The sequence below is a fragment of the Medicago sativa genome, chromosome 8, assembly GCF_051527215.1.
Source record: "Medicago sativa cultivar Bolivia chromosome 8, Bolivia_mono, whole genome shotgun sequence".
Lineage (NCBI taxonomy): Eukaryota > Viridiplantae > Streptophyta > Magnoliopsida > Fabales > Fabaceae > Medicago > Medicago sativa.
Genome location: NC_140756.1, coordinates 68,827,959 through 68,846,342, shown reverse-complemented (window position 1 = coordinate 68,846,342; position 18,384 = coordinate 68,827,959). Strand labels below are relative to the sequence as shown.

The following is an 18,384-nucleotide window of genomic DNA, read 5'->3' as shown; positions in this document are numbered from 1 at the left end:
CGTTTATTGTTGAAGTCATTCCATATGTCGCAACTCTTCCTCTCTCCAATCTCCTTATTTGAGATGTAGTGCCCCTCCTAGTGGTGTGATGAGCAGCGCTGGTCCTCCGCACCACCTCTCTCTCTCTCTGACCTGGCGGCATTTATGGAGTTGGTGGTTTTGGAGGAGTTAGCACAGTTTACGGTTTGAATGTCAACGACGGCGTGCTTGTAGACTTGGCCATTTGCAATATGTTCATGAAACCCTTATGGTCTGTTTCAACAACTTCTGCTGCTTAATGGTAGTGGTCGTTGATTTTGACTGTGTTTCAAGGATTGGGTGCTTTGTTGATATCTCCGGCAATAGTGGTTTGATCTGGGGCCTTCAGTTTTCGTCGGTCCTCAAATATAGAACGCGGTTATGAATCTCAATTCATGACGGCTCTGGTGTTTTATTATAACATGATGATGGATTGCTGCCGTTATGGACTTTTTCCACCACCGTGTGGATTGGTTCTGGTGGGTTTTTCAAATCCGTCGTTGCCTTCCTTTCTTTGGAGGTGGTTGCGGTACTGTTGTTGGGCCAGAAATGGCTGTTAATTTGCTATTGATCATCACAGTAAACGGTTGGTGCATGTTGATTCGCTATTTACGTTGGTGGTCGAATCCACTCCATACTCTCAAGAATCTGTCTGTTATTTCGTATCCCAATCATCTTTTGATTGACATGGGACTATGTGCACTCGAAAAGGTCGTTAATGCTTGTCGTCGTTGCAGGAAGTTGCTGGTGTGTGATTCGATTTCATGTTGACGATCGTTTCATTCGTTGAAATATAAACTCGCTTGGTATCGTTTGTTAGATTTGATTAAGGTTGGATTCACTGTGAATTTTTTTATTTTTTTTATTTTATGTTTTACCCGTTAGGGTTGATTGACTGGGTTAGGTTTTATGTCCCCTCAATTTCTATATAATTTTTTCCTTTTTTTTTAATAATATATGAGCAATTGGCAAAAGATAAGAGCAGGGTTCCAACTTAGATGAACATTATTCTTTTTGGATGTCATTTTGCTCTTGCCTTATAAAAAAAGGGTCATTCCATATTAAAAAAAAAAGTGTTGTTTATTGAGACCGAGGATTTGTGAGTTTTGCAAAGTAAAAAAATATAGTTTGTGGTGCTATCTTATATTGTTGTTGCAATGTTTCTTATATTTATTTGTATGCTACACAATGATATATCTTTCTTTAATGTAGTTGGTTGTACATGTTGTAACATCCCGCTCGTCAGCTAATGGAAAATTCATCTGTTAAATGTATCAGAGGACTAAGATTCGTGGAAAGTGATTATGATGAAGAAAGTTAAGTACGACGGAAGATATTTATAAGTAATATCAGTTAAGCATGAGTTATGTATCAAGGTCAGGTAAACACGACTGAGACGAAGGGCATTTAAGTAATCTCGCACAAGGGAGTATATAAGTGATTTTGAGGGTGGAAACCTCATAATTTCTTCCTCTTTCTCTCTCTAGGTTTTGAGAGAAAGAGTTCTCTCCTCCTTCCCTCTACCATGCGCCCTCCCTCTCTTCTCTAATCAACCAAACTTCTTCCAAATCAAGATCAAGCATGATTAAGCATGGCTTAGCAAGCAAGAAACAAGTGAAGGAAAGGATTAAAGCTTCGTTTGATGGGAAAAGCTAAGGATCAAGATTGAAGCAAAAGCTAGGGTTTGAGCTTGGACTTGAAGGAAAGCAAGCAAACATGATAGGGTGAGTTCCATAGATAGAATTCCTTACCTTTGGGATTATGATTATGTCTTGTAGAAAACATGATTTGGGTTAGTATGTAAGTTAGGGTTTTAGCACCCCTTTTGCCATTAATCATTGAAATGATGTTGTTTGTTGTCATGTAATTGTTCTAAGATGTTTTCTATGTATTCTGGGTGTCTTGTGTGCATTGGAAACTCAATTTTGAGGTTTAGAGGTCAAAATTACGAATTCTGCAGGTCTGGTACTGAAGAACCTCGCTTAAGCGAGAAAAATCTCGCTCAAGCGAGATTTTTGCCGAATCAAATTAAAATCTCGCTTGGAATCTCGCTCAAGCGAGAAATCTCGCTTGGGATCTCGCTCAAGCATGATGAATCTCGCTCAAGCGAGATTTGACAGCACAGTACTATTTTACAAGAAAATTCACGAAATGCAGTGGTTTCGACCAAGTTTTTCCCTGCAGTCTCTTATAACTTTAAAAACCCCTCAAAATTAAGTTATCATTGCACATTATACCTAAAGATATTGGTAAAGAAATGCATGAACAACATCAAGAATTTCAATGACGAATTGCACATGAAATGTTATATTATGATATAGACTGGGATAGCAAGTTATTCATTAAGCATGATGGGGTAGCAATGAACTAAGAAAGGGAATGTACGTAGAGCCTCGACTTAGCTAGTCAAGAACTAGAAAGATAGCAAGAAACCCTAGAATGATAAGATGCGAAGTGTAACCTTCGCATATGATCAAGTATGATTTAGCAAGTAAGTAAGCCGTGGATTGACTAGTTAATCTCTCCACCATGATTAAGTATGTATGTGAACAAGTAAGAGTTTACCACTAATCGGTTCGATTAAGGTTCTGAGGTAAACAATCAAGTATGTACATGTTTAACTTATGTATACGACAAGACCATGATTTAATAAGTGTAGGTGACATGTCTCTTGCTATCCACATCAGGGGGATACAAGGGGTTCTCATGATGAGAACGATTCAAGCCGTAAGGGACCCGCATGTCACTGAGTAAACAAGATGTAGGTGCTCGTGTCTCTTGTTATCCACGCCAGGGGGATACGGGAGGTTCTCGACCTAAGGGGAACGGTTCAAGCCGCAAGGGACCCGCACGACACCGAGGGAGTCCGATGTACGTACATCGGTCATGTATGGGATTGATCTCGGGGTTACTCCACTCGGGACTATCCATAATATGAATCAAGATAATAACTGTTTGTTCAACGCTAACCAATGAATGAACTTAGATACGTTTATGTATGATATGATTATGATTATGTTATGTTCAAGATTATGTAAGAGTGAATCCATGCAAGTATATGTTTGAGAATAAGAGCATTAGATGCTAAATGACAAGTATAAGGCATGGAATAGAGTAAGACATGAACATGATACCGATGACGATCTTAGGTTTCCCCTTATCGTCTGGTTTAGAATCGTGCCATGATTATGTTATGTTTAGGCCTCGATACGTAGAACGTATCTTTGGCAATGCGGTCTTAGGTTCCCCTCGACCGCCATGACACGTATAGGAAGTGAAGCCTATAACAAGTTAAGTTAAGACTATGACGGCTTTAGTATGCACTACCGTCTAAGTATGCAAGTCCCCACACACGTATAATCAACCGTCAGGTTGTAATGTAGACACGTGGTGACCGTAGGTTTCCCCTTGAGGTTACCTATAGCCTAGGATTTAGGGGAACTCACTGAGACATTATGTCTCATCCCAATCCTTATTTGTTTCAGATAAGCAGGATGTTATGCAAGCTTGAAGCCGGATGGATGTTTCAACAAGTGCGCGTTCGTATCGCTTCAAGGTTCCAAGAAAATCAAGGATGTAAATACTATGTATGGATGAGATGTTTATGTTGTTGTATGTACAAACGCAATTTGTTGTATAAATATTCATTCTTATGGAATTTTGTGTTGTAAACTTTAATGTATCCAGTACTAATATTAACGCACGTGCTAGACTTTCTAGATACGTCTGGTAGGTGTGTTACATTTGGTATCAGAGCAGGTCGATTCAGACCGTGCCTTGGGTCATTAAGTTACAACTAAGGTAGTGGGACCATTGGGTTCCGGGTAAAAGTTTTAATTGTTGTTGTTAGTTGAGCCTGATCAACTCAATTTAGCATTCGACGATTGGAATGGATGCCTGAGAGCTGAATAGGACCCAGGAGGAACGAAGTATGTGATGAAGATGCACTGGAAAGTGTGAACTTAGAAGTAAGAACATGGATTGAGTATTAGTAAGAGGTTAATCATGTCAGTAATTGGCCGGTGAACTAAGCAAGTAGAAGTATGAATCCTCCGGGAATGTAAAGTGATGTTAAGACAGGATGTTCCGACAACGTTGGGTGAGATGCTAGTAATTCTTCGTATACCCGTAAGTAAAGAGTTTGGAATAATTAATTAAGACCGGAAGCTTCGGTAGGAGTTGTTGTTGGAACGAGTTTATTGTATGCAAAGGAAATATATATATTCTGGAACGTAAGTACAAGACTACAAGTTAAGGAGAAGTCGACATGTGTTGATGGAATTAGTAAGCTCTCAGGGATTGAGATATGAGAACAAAAGGTAAAGATTTATATGTTCCGTGAGAATAAGGTTCTAACAGAGAATGAGTTGGCAGAGAAATAAGTTAAGTCGTTATTAGCGGATGAAGTCACAGTTTTATGTGGAAGTTTTATGTTAAGTGATATGATGAACAAGACACTAGTTTCTAATGTGCCATGAATTGAATTGATTAGTGTTAATGTTTGCCATGCAATGGTTATGAAATTATTTTTTTATGATGACTGGAATGAATGATGTGCACTAGATTACTTGAGGAAATAAGATTTTATGTAAAATATGATTTTTGAAAAAACTGAGTTGAAGAAAACACGCCAATAGCGAAAATTTCGCTAATAGTGAAATTACTCCAGAGGATTTCGCTAATAGCGAACCTGGAGCGAAATTTCGGTTTTCCCGAAAACTGTCATTTTGTCTCTAGGGTTAGTAGTAGCTATTGGAGGTTGTTTTCACAATCTTTTATGTAACAAACACTCTCTATTACATCAAGTATCGAATGCACATCACACTCTACGATTTCTAAGGAAGAAAATGCATGGACAAGTATTAACGGAATCAATCCGGTTTAAGGTAACATTAGAAGTTAACATGGCAAGAGCTGAGGAAGAGCTTGGGTTGAGAGTGTTAAGGTTTTGGCATATGAATGGATAAAGCGGATGCGAAGGCATGAGATGAAAGGCAAGCGGTAAAGAATTATGTAAAGTCACAAGATTTTCAGATTTAAGGAAGTTATGAGTATTCCCCCGGATCTATGTTTTGCTTAATTAAATTGCTAAGACTCGTTATGATGATGAATCAAAAAGTTTACAAGATTTTAGAAAGATAGACTCATATGGGTGATTGGAGTTGATGTTTATAAATTTTAAAATGGAATTCTGTAGGTTCCGATCGGTCATGACTCGTATAGAGTAAGTTAAATTCACCTGGAACAAGGTTTGATGGCATAGTTATGTTGTCAACTCGTTCCGTGAATACTAAGGTAACGACTAGGACCCAGAATTCAATATGTTTATTTTATGTGATGGGAAATCGTTAACGCCAATGACCCGTATGTTAAATTAAAATGTTTTCTTAAAGAAAGAAATTAACGAGCAAGCATTCGTTTGATTACGGAAAACATAGTACGCGAGGATACAATAATACAATGAAGTATGATCAAGAAAAGTATGTATGAATTTATGATGAGTCCTCTATGGGAATTCGAGATGTGTTCAGAAACAAGTTTATGTATGATAAGTATGTGTTACGAGGTAAACTCAACCAGTGAGAAAGTAAGGTCTATAAGTAAAAGAATATGGTAATTCGACAAGTCTACCGTGAGATCCAATTTTGCAAGGTATTGTGAAGTGTAAATTTATGGCCTTGAATGCCACACGGAAGGTCTTGACAAGAATTCAAGAAGATGATGCTCATATGTAAAGTTCAGTTGTCTTAATGAATTAGAGTATTGGTTAAGGCCAACTGGTGGGAAACAGAGAGGCGCAACGAAAGTTAATTGGTGTATATGCTAACAGTAATCATGGAACATGGATGGTGATAGTAAGAGCCTTCATTAGAAGCATTATGGGACAAGCGAGAAGTTCTCAAAATGTTAAGTAAGAAAGAAGACTTATGTAATCAGTCATGAAAAGGGTTAAGGTATGTGGATGTGTCTTCATCTAAGTAACATAGGAAAGGCTAGAGTCACCACAAATGAAGAGTATGTGCTATGATAAGAAATAATATGTGATCGTTACCGGATACGATGTTTTGAAGAATCAAGTTTATTGTTTTTAGAACAAGGAAATGAGATAATGTTATGTGGGTCGAGAATCCTATATATGTTATGCATTTATGAGAGTCTCCAAGATATGTAAGTAAGTCAAGAAAGAAGAATAAAGAAGCTACTTTTGAAGGTCAAGAATTTCATTATGAATGGAGATATAAATCATGAGTTATGCACGATGAAGTGCACACCCTCTTATGTCAAACTTGTTAAATGGTCACGATACTTGCTATGAGGATTTCGAAATATGATTTAAAAACTCCTAAATTTAAAATGGGTATCGAGGGACTTGGAAACGAAATTATTTTTAACAAGAAACGAAACATGAAGGTATGCGAGTGCTATGAAAGTAATATGAGTTGAAGTAAACAACAAAGTTTACGAAAGGTCTTATGAGGCGCACTAGTATATGTTAAGAGTATTTAAATGCAAGAGGTTTAAGTTGGAAGTTTTAAGAGCATGTAAGCTACAAGACGGGTTGATGAATGTTATATGTATAGGCATAATTAATTTCATCTTTCTACGACAAGTTATATGAGTCATTCATGAATTTGGGTGCAATAAGAATGGTAATAAAGTCGAAAGATTTCTTAAGACTCTGAAAAGAGACTCGTAGAATCGACAAGAATAAGTTATGATCAAGATGATTCGAGTAAAGCCAGGTTTATGAAAAGTTAATTTTCATAATATGAGGGTTACTTCGAGATGTTATGTTTTGAACTCAGTAAATGTCAAGCGGGTAAGATCCGAGTCTGAGACAATAAGTTTATATGTAGCAAGGTAAGTGTTGAATCATAATATGCTAAGAAAACTCTAAGTGAGTGAAATTAAGATCAAGAAGGCTAAGATCAGTAACATGTGGATTAAGAAACAAGATGAGGATTATACGATGAACCCTTTGGGTGTGTATGAATGGAAAATGTTTGGCTCAGACCATAGGCGATAAGTTTTTGTCATGATAATTGGTAGTCGATCTCTAAATTTCGAGGACGAAATTTTTTTTAAGGGGGGTAGAGTGTAACATCCCGCTCGTCAGCTAATGGAAAATTCATCTGTTAAATGTATCAGAGGACTAAGATTCGTGGAAAGTGATTATGATGAAGAAAGTTAAGTACGACGGAAGATATTTATAAGTAATATCAGTTAAGCATGAGTTATGTATCAAGGTCAGGTAAACACGACTGAGACGAAGGGCATTTAAGTAATCTCGCATAAGGGAGTATATAAGTGATTTTGAGGGTGGAAACCTCATAATTTCTTCCTCTTTCTCTCTCTAGGTTTTGAGAGAAAGAGTTCTCTCCTCCTTCCCTCTACCATGCGCCCTCCCTCTCTTCTCTAATCAACCAAACTTCTTCCAAATCAAGATCAAGCATGATTAAGCATGGCTTAGCAAGCAAGAAACAAGTGAAGGAAAGGATTAAAGCTTCGTTTGATGGGAAAAGCTAAGGATCAAGATTGAAGCAAAAGCTAGGGTTTGAGCTTGGACTTGAAGGAAAGCAAGCAAACATGATAGGGTGAGTTCCATAGATAGAATTCCTTACCTTTGGGATTATGATTATGTCTTGTAGAAAACATGATTTGGGTTAGTATGTAAGTTAGGGTTTTAGCACCCCTTTTGCCATTAATCATTGAAATGATGTTGTTTGTTGTCATGTAATTGTTCTAAGATGTTTTCTATGTATTCTGGGTGTCTTGTGTGCATTGGAAACTCAATTTTGAGGTTTAGAGGTCAAAATTACGAATTCTGCAGGTCTGGTACTGAAGAACCTCGCTTAAGCGAGAAAAATCTCGCTCAAGCGAGATTTTTGCCGAATCAAATTAAAATCTCGCTTGGAATCTCGCTCAAGCGAGAAATCTCGCTTGGGATCTCGCTCAAGCATGATGAATCTCGCTCAAGCGAGATTTGACAGCACAGTACTATTTTACAAGAAAATTCACGAAATGCATTGGTTTCGACCAAGTTTTTCCCTGCAGTCTCTTATAACTTTAAAAACCCCTCAAAATTAAGTTATCATTGCACATTATACCTAAAGATATTGGTAAAGAAATGCATGAACAACATCAAGAATTTCAATGACGAATTGCACATGAAATGTTATATTATGATATAGACTGGGATAGCAAGTTATTCATTAAGCATGATGGGGTAGCAATGAACTAAGAAAGGGAATGTACGTAGAGCCTCGACTTAGCTAGTCAAGAACTAGAAAGATAGCAAGAAACCCTAGAATGATAAGATGCGAAGTGTAACCTTCGCATATGATCAAGTATGATTTAGCAAGTAAGTAAGCCGTGGATTGACTAGTTAATCTCTCCACCATGATTAAGTATGTATGTGAACAAGTAAGAGTTTACCACTAATCGGTTCGATTAAGGTTCTGAGGTAAACAATCAAGTATGTACATGTTTAACTTATGTATACGACAAGACCATGATTTAATAAGTGTAGGTGACATGTCTCTTGCTATCCACATCAGGGGGATACAAGGGGTTCTCATGATGAGAACGATTCAAGCCGTAAGGGACCCGCATGTCACTGAGTAAACAAGATGTAGGTGCTCGTGTCTCTTGTTATCCACGCCAGGGGGATACGGGAGGTTCTCGACCTAAGGGGAACGGTTCAAGCCGCAAGGGACCCGCACGACACCGAGGGAGTCCGATGTACGTACATCGGTCATGTATGGGATTGATCTCGGGGTTACTCCACTCGGGACTATCCATAAAATGAATCAAGATAATAACTGTTTGTTCAACGCTAACCAATGAATGAACTTAGATACGTTTATGTATGATATGATTATGATTATGTTATGTTCAAGATTATGTAAGAGTGAATCCATGCAAGTATATGTTTGAGAATAAGAGCATTAGATGCTAAATGACAAGTATAAGGCATGGAATAGAGTAAGACATGAACATGATACCGATGACGATCTTAGGTTTCCCCTTATCGTCCGGTTTAGAATCGTGCCATGATTATGTTATGTTTAGGCCTCGATACGTAGAACGTATCTTTGGCAATGCGGTCTTAGGTTCCCCTCGACCGCCATGACACGTATAGGAAGTGAAGCCTATAACAAGTTAAGTTAAGACTATGACGGCTTTAGTATGCACTACCGTCTAAGTATGCAAGTCCCCACACACGTATAATCAACCGTCAGGTTGTAATGTAGACACGTGGTGACCGTAGGTTTCCCCTTGAGGTTACCTATAGCCTAGGATTTAGGGGAACTCACTGAGACATTATGTCTCATCCCAATCCTTATTTGTTTCAGATAAGCAGGATGTTATGCAAGCTTGAAGCCGGATGGATGTTTCAACAAGTGCGCGTTCGTATCGCTTCAAGGTTCCAAGAAAATCAAGGATGTAAATACTATGTATGGATGAGATGTTTATGTTGTTGTATGTACAAACGCAATTTGTTGTATAAATATTCATTCTTATGGAATTTTGTGTTGTAAACTTTAATGTATCCAGTACTAATATTAACGCACGTGCTAGACTTTCTAGATACGTCTGGTAGGTGTGTTACACATGTAGCCCTACTAATATTATCATTCACTAGTGAAAAAACGAGCACTCACGTGTCCGTCTTTCCGCTATTTTTATTGCGCGAGCGTTTGAAAATTATGTACGGTGTTTATATGAAATTCGGATGTTGATCAAGACTAAAAATATAAATGTTTGTTGCTTTCAAAATATAATAGACCAAAGTAACCATGGTTATTTATTTCAATGACACCATCAATATAACAAAAAAAAATATAATCTAATTTTTTTTAATGACATCAACAACAATCTTTATTATAGAAAAAATTGTTTAAAGGTATAATCTATATATCTATACTATATATAAAGAAAATAATTCCTTTCAGCTCTTTTGGTTGACTTTTACTCTTTCCAAAAATAACCTCAATTTTCAATACAAATAACACATGTAACAAATAAATAAGAGTAAATTTAAATATTAAAAAAAATGTAGCAAACACGATATGAATATATATATATATATATATATATATATATATATATATATGTCTGGTTTTTTTTTTATCATTTATAAAGTATAACAAACTAAATGAATATATTTATACTTACTTTTTCATTATCTCAATTATACCCTTAAACAACTTTTTCTATAATAAAGATTGTTGTTTGTGTCATTAAAAAAAGAATTTAGATTATATTTTTTTGTTATATTGTTGGTGTCATTGAAATAGATAATAATGATTAGTTTGGTTTTGTTATGTTAAAACTTGAAAGCAACAAACATTTATATTTTTAATTTTAATCAAAATCAAAATTTCATAAAAAGCACCGTTAAAAATTTTCAAACGTTAGCGCAACAAAAAGAGCAGAAAAACGGACACGTAAGTGCTTGTCGTTTTGCTAGTTGGGATAATGAAAAAGTAAATATAGTTATACTTATATAGTCTGTTACACTTTTTAAAGGATAAACGGAAAAAAAAAACTGGACATATATATACTCATATCATGTTTGTTACACTTTTATTTTAATATTTAAATTTACTCTTATTTATTTGTTATATGTGATATTTTTATTGAAAGTTGAGGTTAATTTAGAAAGAGAAAAGGGAGTCTAAAAGAAGCAAAAAAATATGTTATTCTCTTTAGGGTTAATACGTTTTTACCCCCCTGTAATATAGGCTTGTTCCGGTTTTCCCCCCTGTAAAAAAGATTCTTTCAATTCCAACCTTGTAATATAAAGATTCCGTCGAAAACCCCCCTGCTCGAATATTGGACCCCCCAGATGATGACGTGGCGTGCTGACTGTATAATTAATTTTATTTTTTATTTTTTTATAGGGTACACGTGGCATTTGTCATTTGTTTATGTCTTTACCCCCCTGTAATTTAGGCGAGTTCCAGTTTTCCCGTGTAAAAATTTTAAAAATAAAAAATAAAATCTGGAAAATTTTTAAAAAAAATTATTTTTTTTAAAAAAATTCTGAAAAATTAATAAAAATTGAAAATAATGAAAAAAATACTTAAAAAATTTTAAAAAATTAAAAATCTGGAAGAAAAAAAATTCGCATGACATGTGTGTATATACATACCACATCATTAAATCATTTTAATAATAAAAATTAAAAACTGAAAATCTTTTAAAAATAACAAAAAATCAGATTATTTTTTTTAAAAAATAAAAGATTGATTTTTTTTTAAATTATAAAAATAACAAAAAATCAGATTATTTTTTTCGAAAAATAAAATAAAAAAGCAGAAAAGACATTTAGATTTTTTTTCGAAATTTAAAAAATTGGAAAAAAGTTCGGATTTTTTTTGAAATTTAGAAGATATTTAAAAATACTGGAATTTAATTTTCAAAATAAAAAAAAGTTTAGATTTTTTTGCGAAATAAAAAAACTGGAAAATATTTAAAATTTTAAAATCTGGATCAATAACTGGAATCTATTTGATAAAACATAAACCGTTGGATTTTAGACGTCTATTGTAAGTAATAGTGCACTATAACTACCCGATATTTTTTTCCTTTCTTCATCTTATTCTCTCATCATCTTCATCAATATTAATAAAAAAATACCCAGAAAAAATCATAACCCTGAAAAATTTCGTCAATATTCAGGATGTATGTTAATGGGGGGTTGCCTTAGGAAAACATGTTTTTTTTGCAATAATAAATAAATTACTGAAGAATAAAATTGGTTTTGAAATATGATTAGAGAAATGATTAGGTCTTTCGTATCATCTATTCATCACTTATTAGTAATCTGCACCTAAATCATATGATTGTTAATCGGTTTACGACAATTAAAAAAACAGCTCAGATCAATCCCTTAACTCAAAGCCCTTAACTCAATTCCCTAAAATCAATTATATTGGGTAAGAATCATAAAAGCATTACGTACAATTTATACTGAATAAACTATAGTAACTTTCATGGTCATGAGCTAGAACAAAATCATTTATGACCCAATCATAAAGGAATTAGTTAGACATCATCAAAGGAATAAACAACATAAAAGAGAAAATAAACCGGAAGACTGAACAATTTTTTTTTTTTTTTTTTTTTCAATTTTTATTAATTTTCCAGAATTTTATTTAAAAAAATAATTATTTTTAAAAATTTTCCAGATTTTATTTTTTATTTTTAAAATTTTTACAGGGGGAAAACTGGAACTCGCCTAAATTACAGGGGGTAAAGACAAACAAATGACAAATGCCACGTGTACCCTATAAAAAAATAAAAAATAAAATTAATTATACAGTCAGCACGCCACGTCAGCAGAAAAGGGTGACTCAATGCGTCACGCCACGTCATCAGCTGGGGGGTCCAATATTCGACCAGGGGGGTTTTCGACGGAATCTTTATATTACAAGGTTGGAATCGAAAGAATCTTTTTTACAGAGGGAAAACCGGAACTCGCCTATATTACAGGGGAGTAAAAACGTATTAACCCTTTTCTTTATATATAGTATGACTTAACAAATTTCCCTTTTTTGTTGTAAATCCAGAACTTAATTTTTTTATCTTCGCTCTAGCACCCCAAATTGTTTGCTCACGTTCCGCCATTGTGGACAAATGAAAAATTCAAATGAAATAATTAAGAGGGGACCGTGTGGTCAGAGTAGAAAAAATTTCATGACCGACCATATATCTGAGTCTGGCTATGTAATAACAATCGTCTCTCCTTCGGTTCTTGCGAGATATTACTATCTCTATTCCAATCTACAAAATTTGGTGTAAAGACATGATGGATGTAACAAAATTGCAAACTGGCTAAAAATATGGCACTCTCTTGTGTTAAACATATGAGCTGATTTACTAATCATGGTAAGTCTACACACAAATCCCTTATGCATCACCCCCAATAAATTAAAGAGAATTGCTCTTCTCTTGTTTGGTTTTACTCGTTCCCCTTTAGTTTTATGTCTACATGAGTTAACTTACGTTAAAAAATGTCAAACATGAGTTAAAACGTGAGTTAACTCACATTGGACATTTGAGTTTGCTCATCCTCAAGGTCTCGGGTTCGATTTTCCTCTGATGTCAATTTGGATGACATAGTTTGACTTTTTCAAAGAAAAAGTAAAACAACATAAATAATGGCTTGGTGACTCAACATTAAGTCTGGTTACACTCTATCCACATAAAACATGTTTTCGAAGATTTTTACCAGCATTAATGGTTGGTAAAACCCCTTTGAAACACATTTTTTTTACTCAACATTAAGTGTAGTTACACTCTATGCACAATTTCCCTTATAAATAGCTTTCCAACATTCACCATTTGTCACACCATCATCTCACACGCTCTCCTCCTCTTCCTTCTAAAACAATGTGTTTCCATCGTTAGTCTTTCATAAAACGAGGTTACTTTGGAAATTCAGAGATTGTATGAACGGTCAATGGGGATAGCGACGCGCTGCAAAGAAATGTGGACAGTCTGAATGCGAGTTTGGTCTATTTGAATGTAAGGTTGACCATCATGATCTCTTTCACCATAGAAAGAAAACAAACCTTACACCTCAGCCACTTCAAAATAAATTGACTATGATAGTACACTTCAAAATAACAAACAAAATATACTAGGCTTTTCGGCAGATTAAAGTCTGTCTTTTACATTTGGTTACAAATTTCAAATGATTTATGTTCAATCAATATAGTCTATGGTGTGTGGGGTACACTAGTGATGAAGAAGTCAAATAGAATAGATAGCACACAAAGAATTCTCTAATTTTTTTAATAGTTTAATTCAATTATTATTATTATTATTATTATTATTATTATTATTATTATTATTATTATTATTATTATTATATTGACACTTTATAGCAGAATCAGATATTCTAATGTGGTTTTAGTGTTGAATGCTCACCAACAATCTTCCAACTATGCTGGCTCTATTATTCGAGATTGTATTAGTTTTAAAGGTAGTTTTCGTAGTTTAAATTTTTTGCATGTTAGGCGTGAAGCCAACCAAGCTGCTCATTATTTAGCTAAATATGCTCTTAAGAATTTAGATTGCATATGAGTAGAAGAAACTCCGCTTTGTATTTCTACAGTCTTGATATTTGATTTATTGCCAGACTTTGGTTATTGAAATTGTCTTTAACGTCAAAAAAAAATATTGACACTTTATAGAGAATGATTAATCATGTACACCGCCGACAATAACTCATCCTATTCATCACTCAAATAAAATGAGAGGACCACAATACCTCTTACCTATACGTTGTTTTAATTAATCATAATATAATAACATCACCGCTCACAAACAAAGTCAAAAACATTAATTAATTTACCATAAAATTCAATTAAGTAGTTTCATTCTTTCTTTTCCTTGATTAATGTTATGTATTATGATGGGTTTGTTTGGGACTGAATTATGATGAGAAGAATTCACATGGTGGAATGGAGGAATTGCCAGGGGTGTTAGGAACAAGCTCCAGCTTTGCTCTTCGATTAGGCCAAGCTGTCTTTTCCTCTGCTTCTCTTTTCTTCATGTGTTTGGATGTTGATTTCTATGGTTACTCTGCTTTCTGGTTAGCATTCTTCTTAATTTTCTGTTTTTTCAGTTTCATATCTAATCATGTTTTTTATTCTCTTTCTGGGTTTGTCTTATTTTGATGTTGCTTATGTAAAGTTTGTAGCTTTATCAATTTTACTTTTGCCCCTGTTTTTTCTTACTTGTATTTGCATGGTGGGTCCAGTGATTTTATGGGTTCTGAATATGTTTGGTAGAATTGATCAATGAGAAATACTAAAGAAATTAAAATAGTTGGGGATTTTACAAGAAGTGTTGTCTTAGTTAAGCTAATTAGGGGGTAAAAGTATTATATTTTGGAAGTTAGGACAGTTTGTGTGCTGCAAATATATTGTTTCAACTTTTTTTTCAAAGGCAAGTACCAATACTCGCTATGAAGCACAGACACATATACGGACACTGATAGCGTCACATCGACGCTGATAATAAATTGAAAAATTAAAGTAATTGAATGTAATTACATATGTTGATGCCGTGTCAGTGTCCAACATTGAAATATGTCAGACACCAAACACAGCTTCAATATGAAGTGTCGGACCTACATTGATGTACACTGGTCTAATTATAGGCTAAATAATGCATGTATGCTTGCTTTGTTATTGAATTTGCTTCTATGTCATTTTAAGAAGGGTCATTCTAAACATTGATTAGCAATGTCATAAGGTTTTGATTTTTGGTTGGGGAAATTATGTTACTAAATCATATTCATTTATTAGTGAAGAGAATTACGTTGAATTAGCGGCTAGCGAATTAGTTTGTTGCCAAGTAGCCGGCCATAAACACCAGAGAAAGTTAAAACATTTTGGCATTATCGGAGAGGAAATGATTTCAAGCTGTTTGTTAGTTGAAGTGAAATCTTTGTATAATTGACTTTCATATTAATTTGCCAGCACTGTTTTTGCAATCTTAACTTCACTGTTTATTTTTTCATTAGTCCCTTAGTGCAATCTCACTACCAAGGCCACTTCAACATGGTGATTATGATAAGAGTGAATGTTGTTTTTCTTCTGAAAAGAATGTTTGTATCACAAGTTTATAAGCTAGTTCAGCTGTTAATTTTACCAAACAATACAAATTCAATCAACTAGCTTATCCGTTCTAAGCTATCAGCTATAAGCTAACTTATCAGTTATCAGCTATTTTTTTTTATCAAACAGAGCCTTAATCTAAAAATGTCAGAATTGGTAAAAGGTTTTGGTATAAACATGTTTTTCCTGCTTCAGAAGATGCTGCAATGGCAATGTCGCGGAGTTTATCTTGTCTTGATTATCTTTTCTGTTATTGCACAGCTTTTTGGTAATGGTGATGGGTTTGGTAATTTCCTGGAGCACAACACTATTGGTGGTGGATGCATATTCTATCTTTATCAAAAGTGTACCGAAGCAGCGGAGATTCATTTTTACGATTACTTTCGGAGATATGGTATGTACGCTTTACAACTGAAAAAGACTTAAAAGGACTCATTGTTTTGTTGTAATGCACCAAATAATATCAAAGTTGTTGTATCAGGTTTTGTCATATCTCTTGTTAGCTGCAGCATGTTCAACTGCTAGTGTCACAGATCTGTTGCGGAGTGCCGGTAAATCCTATTGCCCAGAAAATTTATGTAGTAGATACCAAATATCTGCTGCTATGGCCATCTTGGCTTGGTTTCTTTCATCAGCTTCTTGTCTTATTAACTTTTGGCTTTTTCCTTCTCTGTGAAATATCTTGCTCACTATTGATATGATATGTATAGGAATTATATGATATGATACAAGAGTGCAAATGGCAAAGTCATTTGTTCATGTGCTGATAATTTTTCTTTTCACTAGAATAAGATTGTAAGTAATATAGCCAATATGTAATAATTACTTTTCTAATTCAAAAGAAATATGAAAATTCCATTTATTGGTTATCAACCAGTTTCCAGTGATCTGGAATTTAGAGCAGTCATGATGGAGTGATTGATAAGAGATTTTCCAATGATTGATAAAAGAAGAGGGGAATGGATTGTTTATATTGTATCTTTTGTATGTTTGATGTTCTTGAGAAAATTCTATACTTGTATAGTATAAGATAGGAAGGGTTGTATATTTTTAAGTTGAATTTTGAAGATAATCGTTATGTATTACGTGCTGGGACGCCGAAGGAGTACTGTGAACGAGATTCAGGATTCGATCCATGTTGCTAAAAAATTTCCCTCCCCTCCTCCTAATAAATTAATCACTAACATTTACCTATAAAAAAATACGTGGAAAAAGATGAGGAATATTTAAACAATGGTTTCTGGGGAAGGGTTGGGAAATTTGGGAAATTGTTTTCCATCCCAGGGATCCAAATAAACAAGGTCTAGATTGCAGCCAATAACTAAAGAACATCAACAACTAATACAACAGAGTAAATCATATGTAGTCTAAATAGTTTTCTTGTCTTTGAATAATATTTCCTTAACCAGTTTACAGACTTTGCTTGATTTTCAATTTCTGTTAGCATTTGTGACTGCCAAGTGGGATTCAAACGAATATGTCTGAATAAAATTGGGATAAAATTAAGAGCATTCATCAATTGCAAAATGGAAAATAAACATCAGACATAATTCGCGCTGTTAAAAAGTACGGACTAAAATCGCAACGTGATACTTAGAGATTAAAAGTGAAATTAAGCTAACATCTTCCTTTCTATATATGAATTAGCTTCTGAACCGTAAGGAACTTGAAGTAGCCGGAGTGGAATGCTGAGTGAGGAAAATCAAGAACAACACCGCAAGAACTCCAACTTGAAGTTAGCGAAGATTCAAATGAGAGAAAAGATACAAAATGAAAGAGTAACTAATCTCCAAGTGGCCTGCATTCCTTTATAAACCAATTCTGTTTGGCTGTTTTGGCGCGAAATGAGTTAGTTTGTTAACTGTTTTTCGCACATATTGTGGCGGGAGTTGCGGCGCAAGCTATGGTTGTCAGTTGCACCTAAAACTGTCTTTTCAACAGTTTTGTGAGCTTCTCTTTGATGATATAATACGAGGTGCGTATATCGTTTTTCATTTTGGGCCTTATCTTGAGGTTGGGCCTCCCGATCCAGACCGGAACAACTTCAAAGTAGAATCTCAAGTCAACCTCTTCAATAAGATAAGAATTGTCCCACCAGCTCTAAAAGCTTCAAAAATTTACTCTCCAGGTATTATGTATGCAATCATTGTATAATCTTTCATAGATCCATGATTATTCTGTCTCTACTTCAACATTAATTTAAGCATACAGTACAGTTAAGGGACAATACATAATCATACTTGCTGAAAAGGGGCCCTCCAAATGTTAATCTTAGTCTATAATGAAGATTATAATCTTGGTATTATTGATGTATCTGGACTAAATGAATTGGATTATGATTTATGAATCACAAGTTTTGTTGAAGTTATCCCCACCAACAGGCAATAACACATTAAACACAATAATATATAATGTTTTTTATACGAAAGACATTCACACAAACAACAACCCTAATCTATGTTATGCCGTACTTATTATATTTCAACGATCTTGTGATGTTTTCGACACAAAAGCAATGTATTCTACTTAGGATATCTTTGACCATATCGAATACTAATTATAAAAGCTGGGCATTGTCATTACTTCGAAACTTCATTCTCCTATAGATTCAAAGAATATATACATATATAGCGAGCTTCACGTGAGCTTCACGTGAGACAAACAAGACCCAGAAAAAGTTAGCAATCATGTGAATAATAATAAATAATGTGCTTCGGAAACTTTATGG

General features: G+C 34.5%; 1 protein-coding gene across 2 annotated transcripts; it reads left to right on the top strand.

Annotated features, from left to right (window-relative positions):
• The first annotated feature begins 14,238 nt into the window (after positions 1 to 14,238).
• On the top strand, positions 14,239 to 18,020 carry LOC146900916 (CASP-like protein 5C2). Of its 2 annotated transcripts, XM_085735094.1 has the most exons (4): positions 14,239 to 14,626; positions 15,918 to 16,050; positions 16,138 to 16,207; positions 17,304 to 18,020. In XM_085735094.1, exons 1-4 carry the CDS (start codon positions 14,496 to 14,498, stop codon positions 17,315 to 17,317), a joined length of 348 nt encoding a protein of 115 aa, XP_085591220.1. In that variant the 5' UTR covers positions 14,239 to 14,495; the 3' UTR covers positions 17,318 to 18,020. The 2 variants fall into 2 exon arrangements, with proteins under 2 accessions (XP_085591220.1, XP_085591219.1); XM_085735093.1 differs by lacking the exon at positions 17,304 to 18,020 and having other exon boundaries at positions 16,138 to 16,529.
• The last annotated feature ends 364 nt before the right edge of the window (positions 18,021 to 18,384 follow it).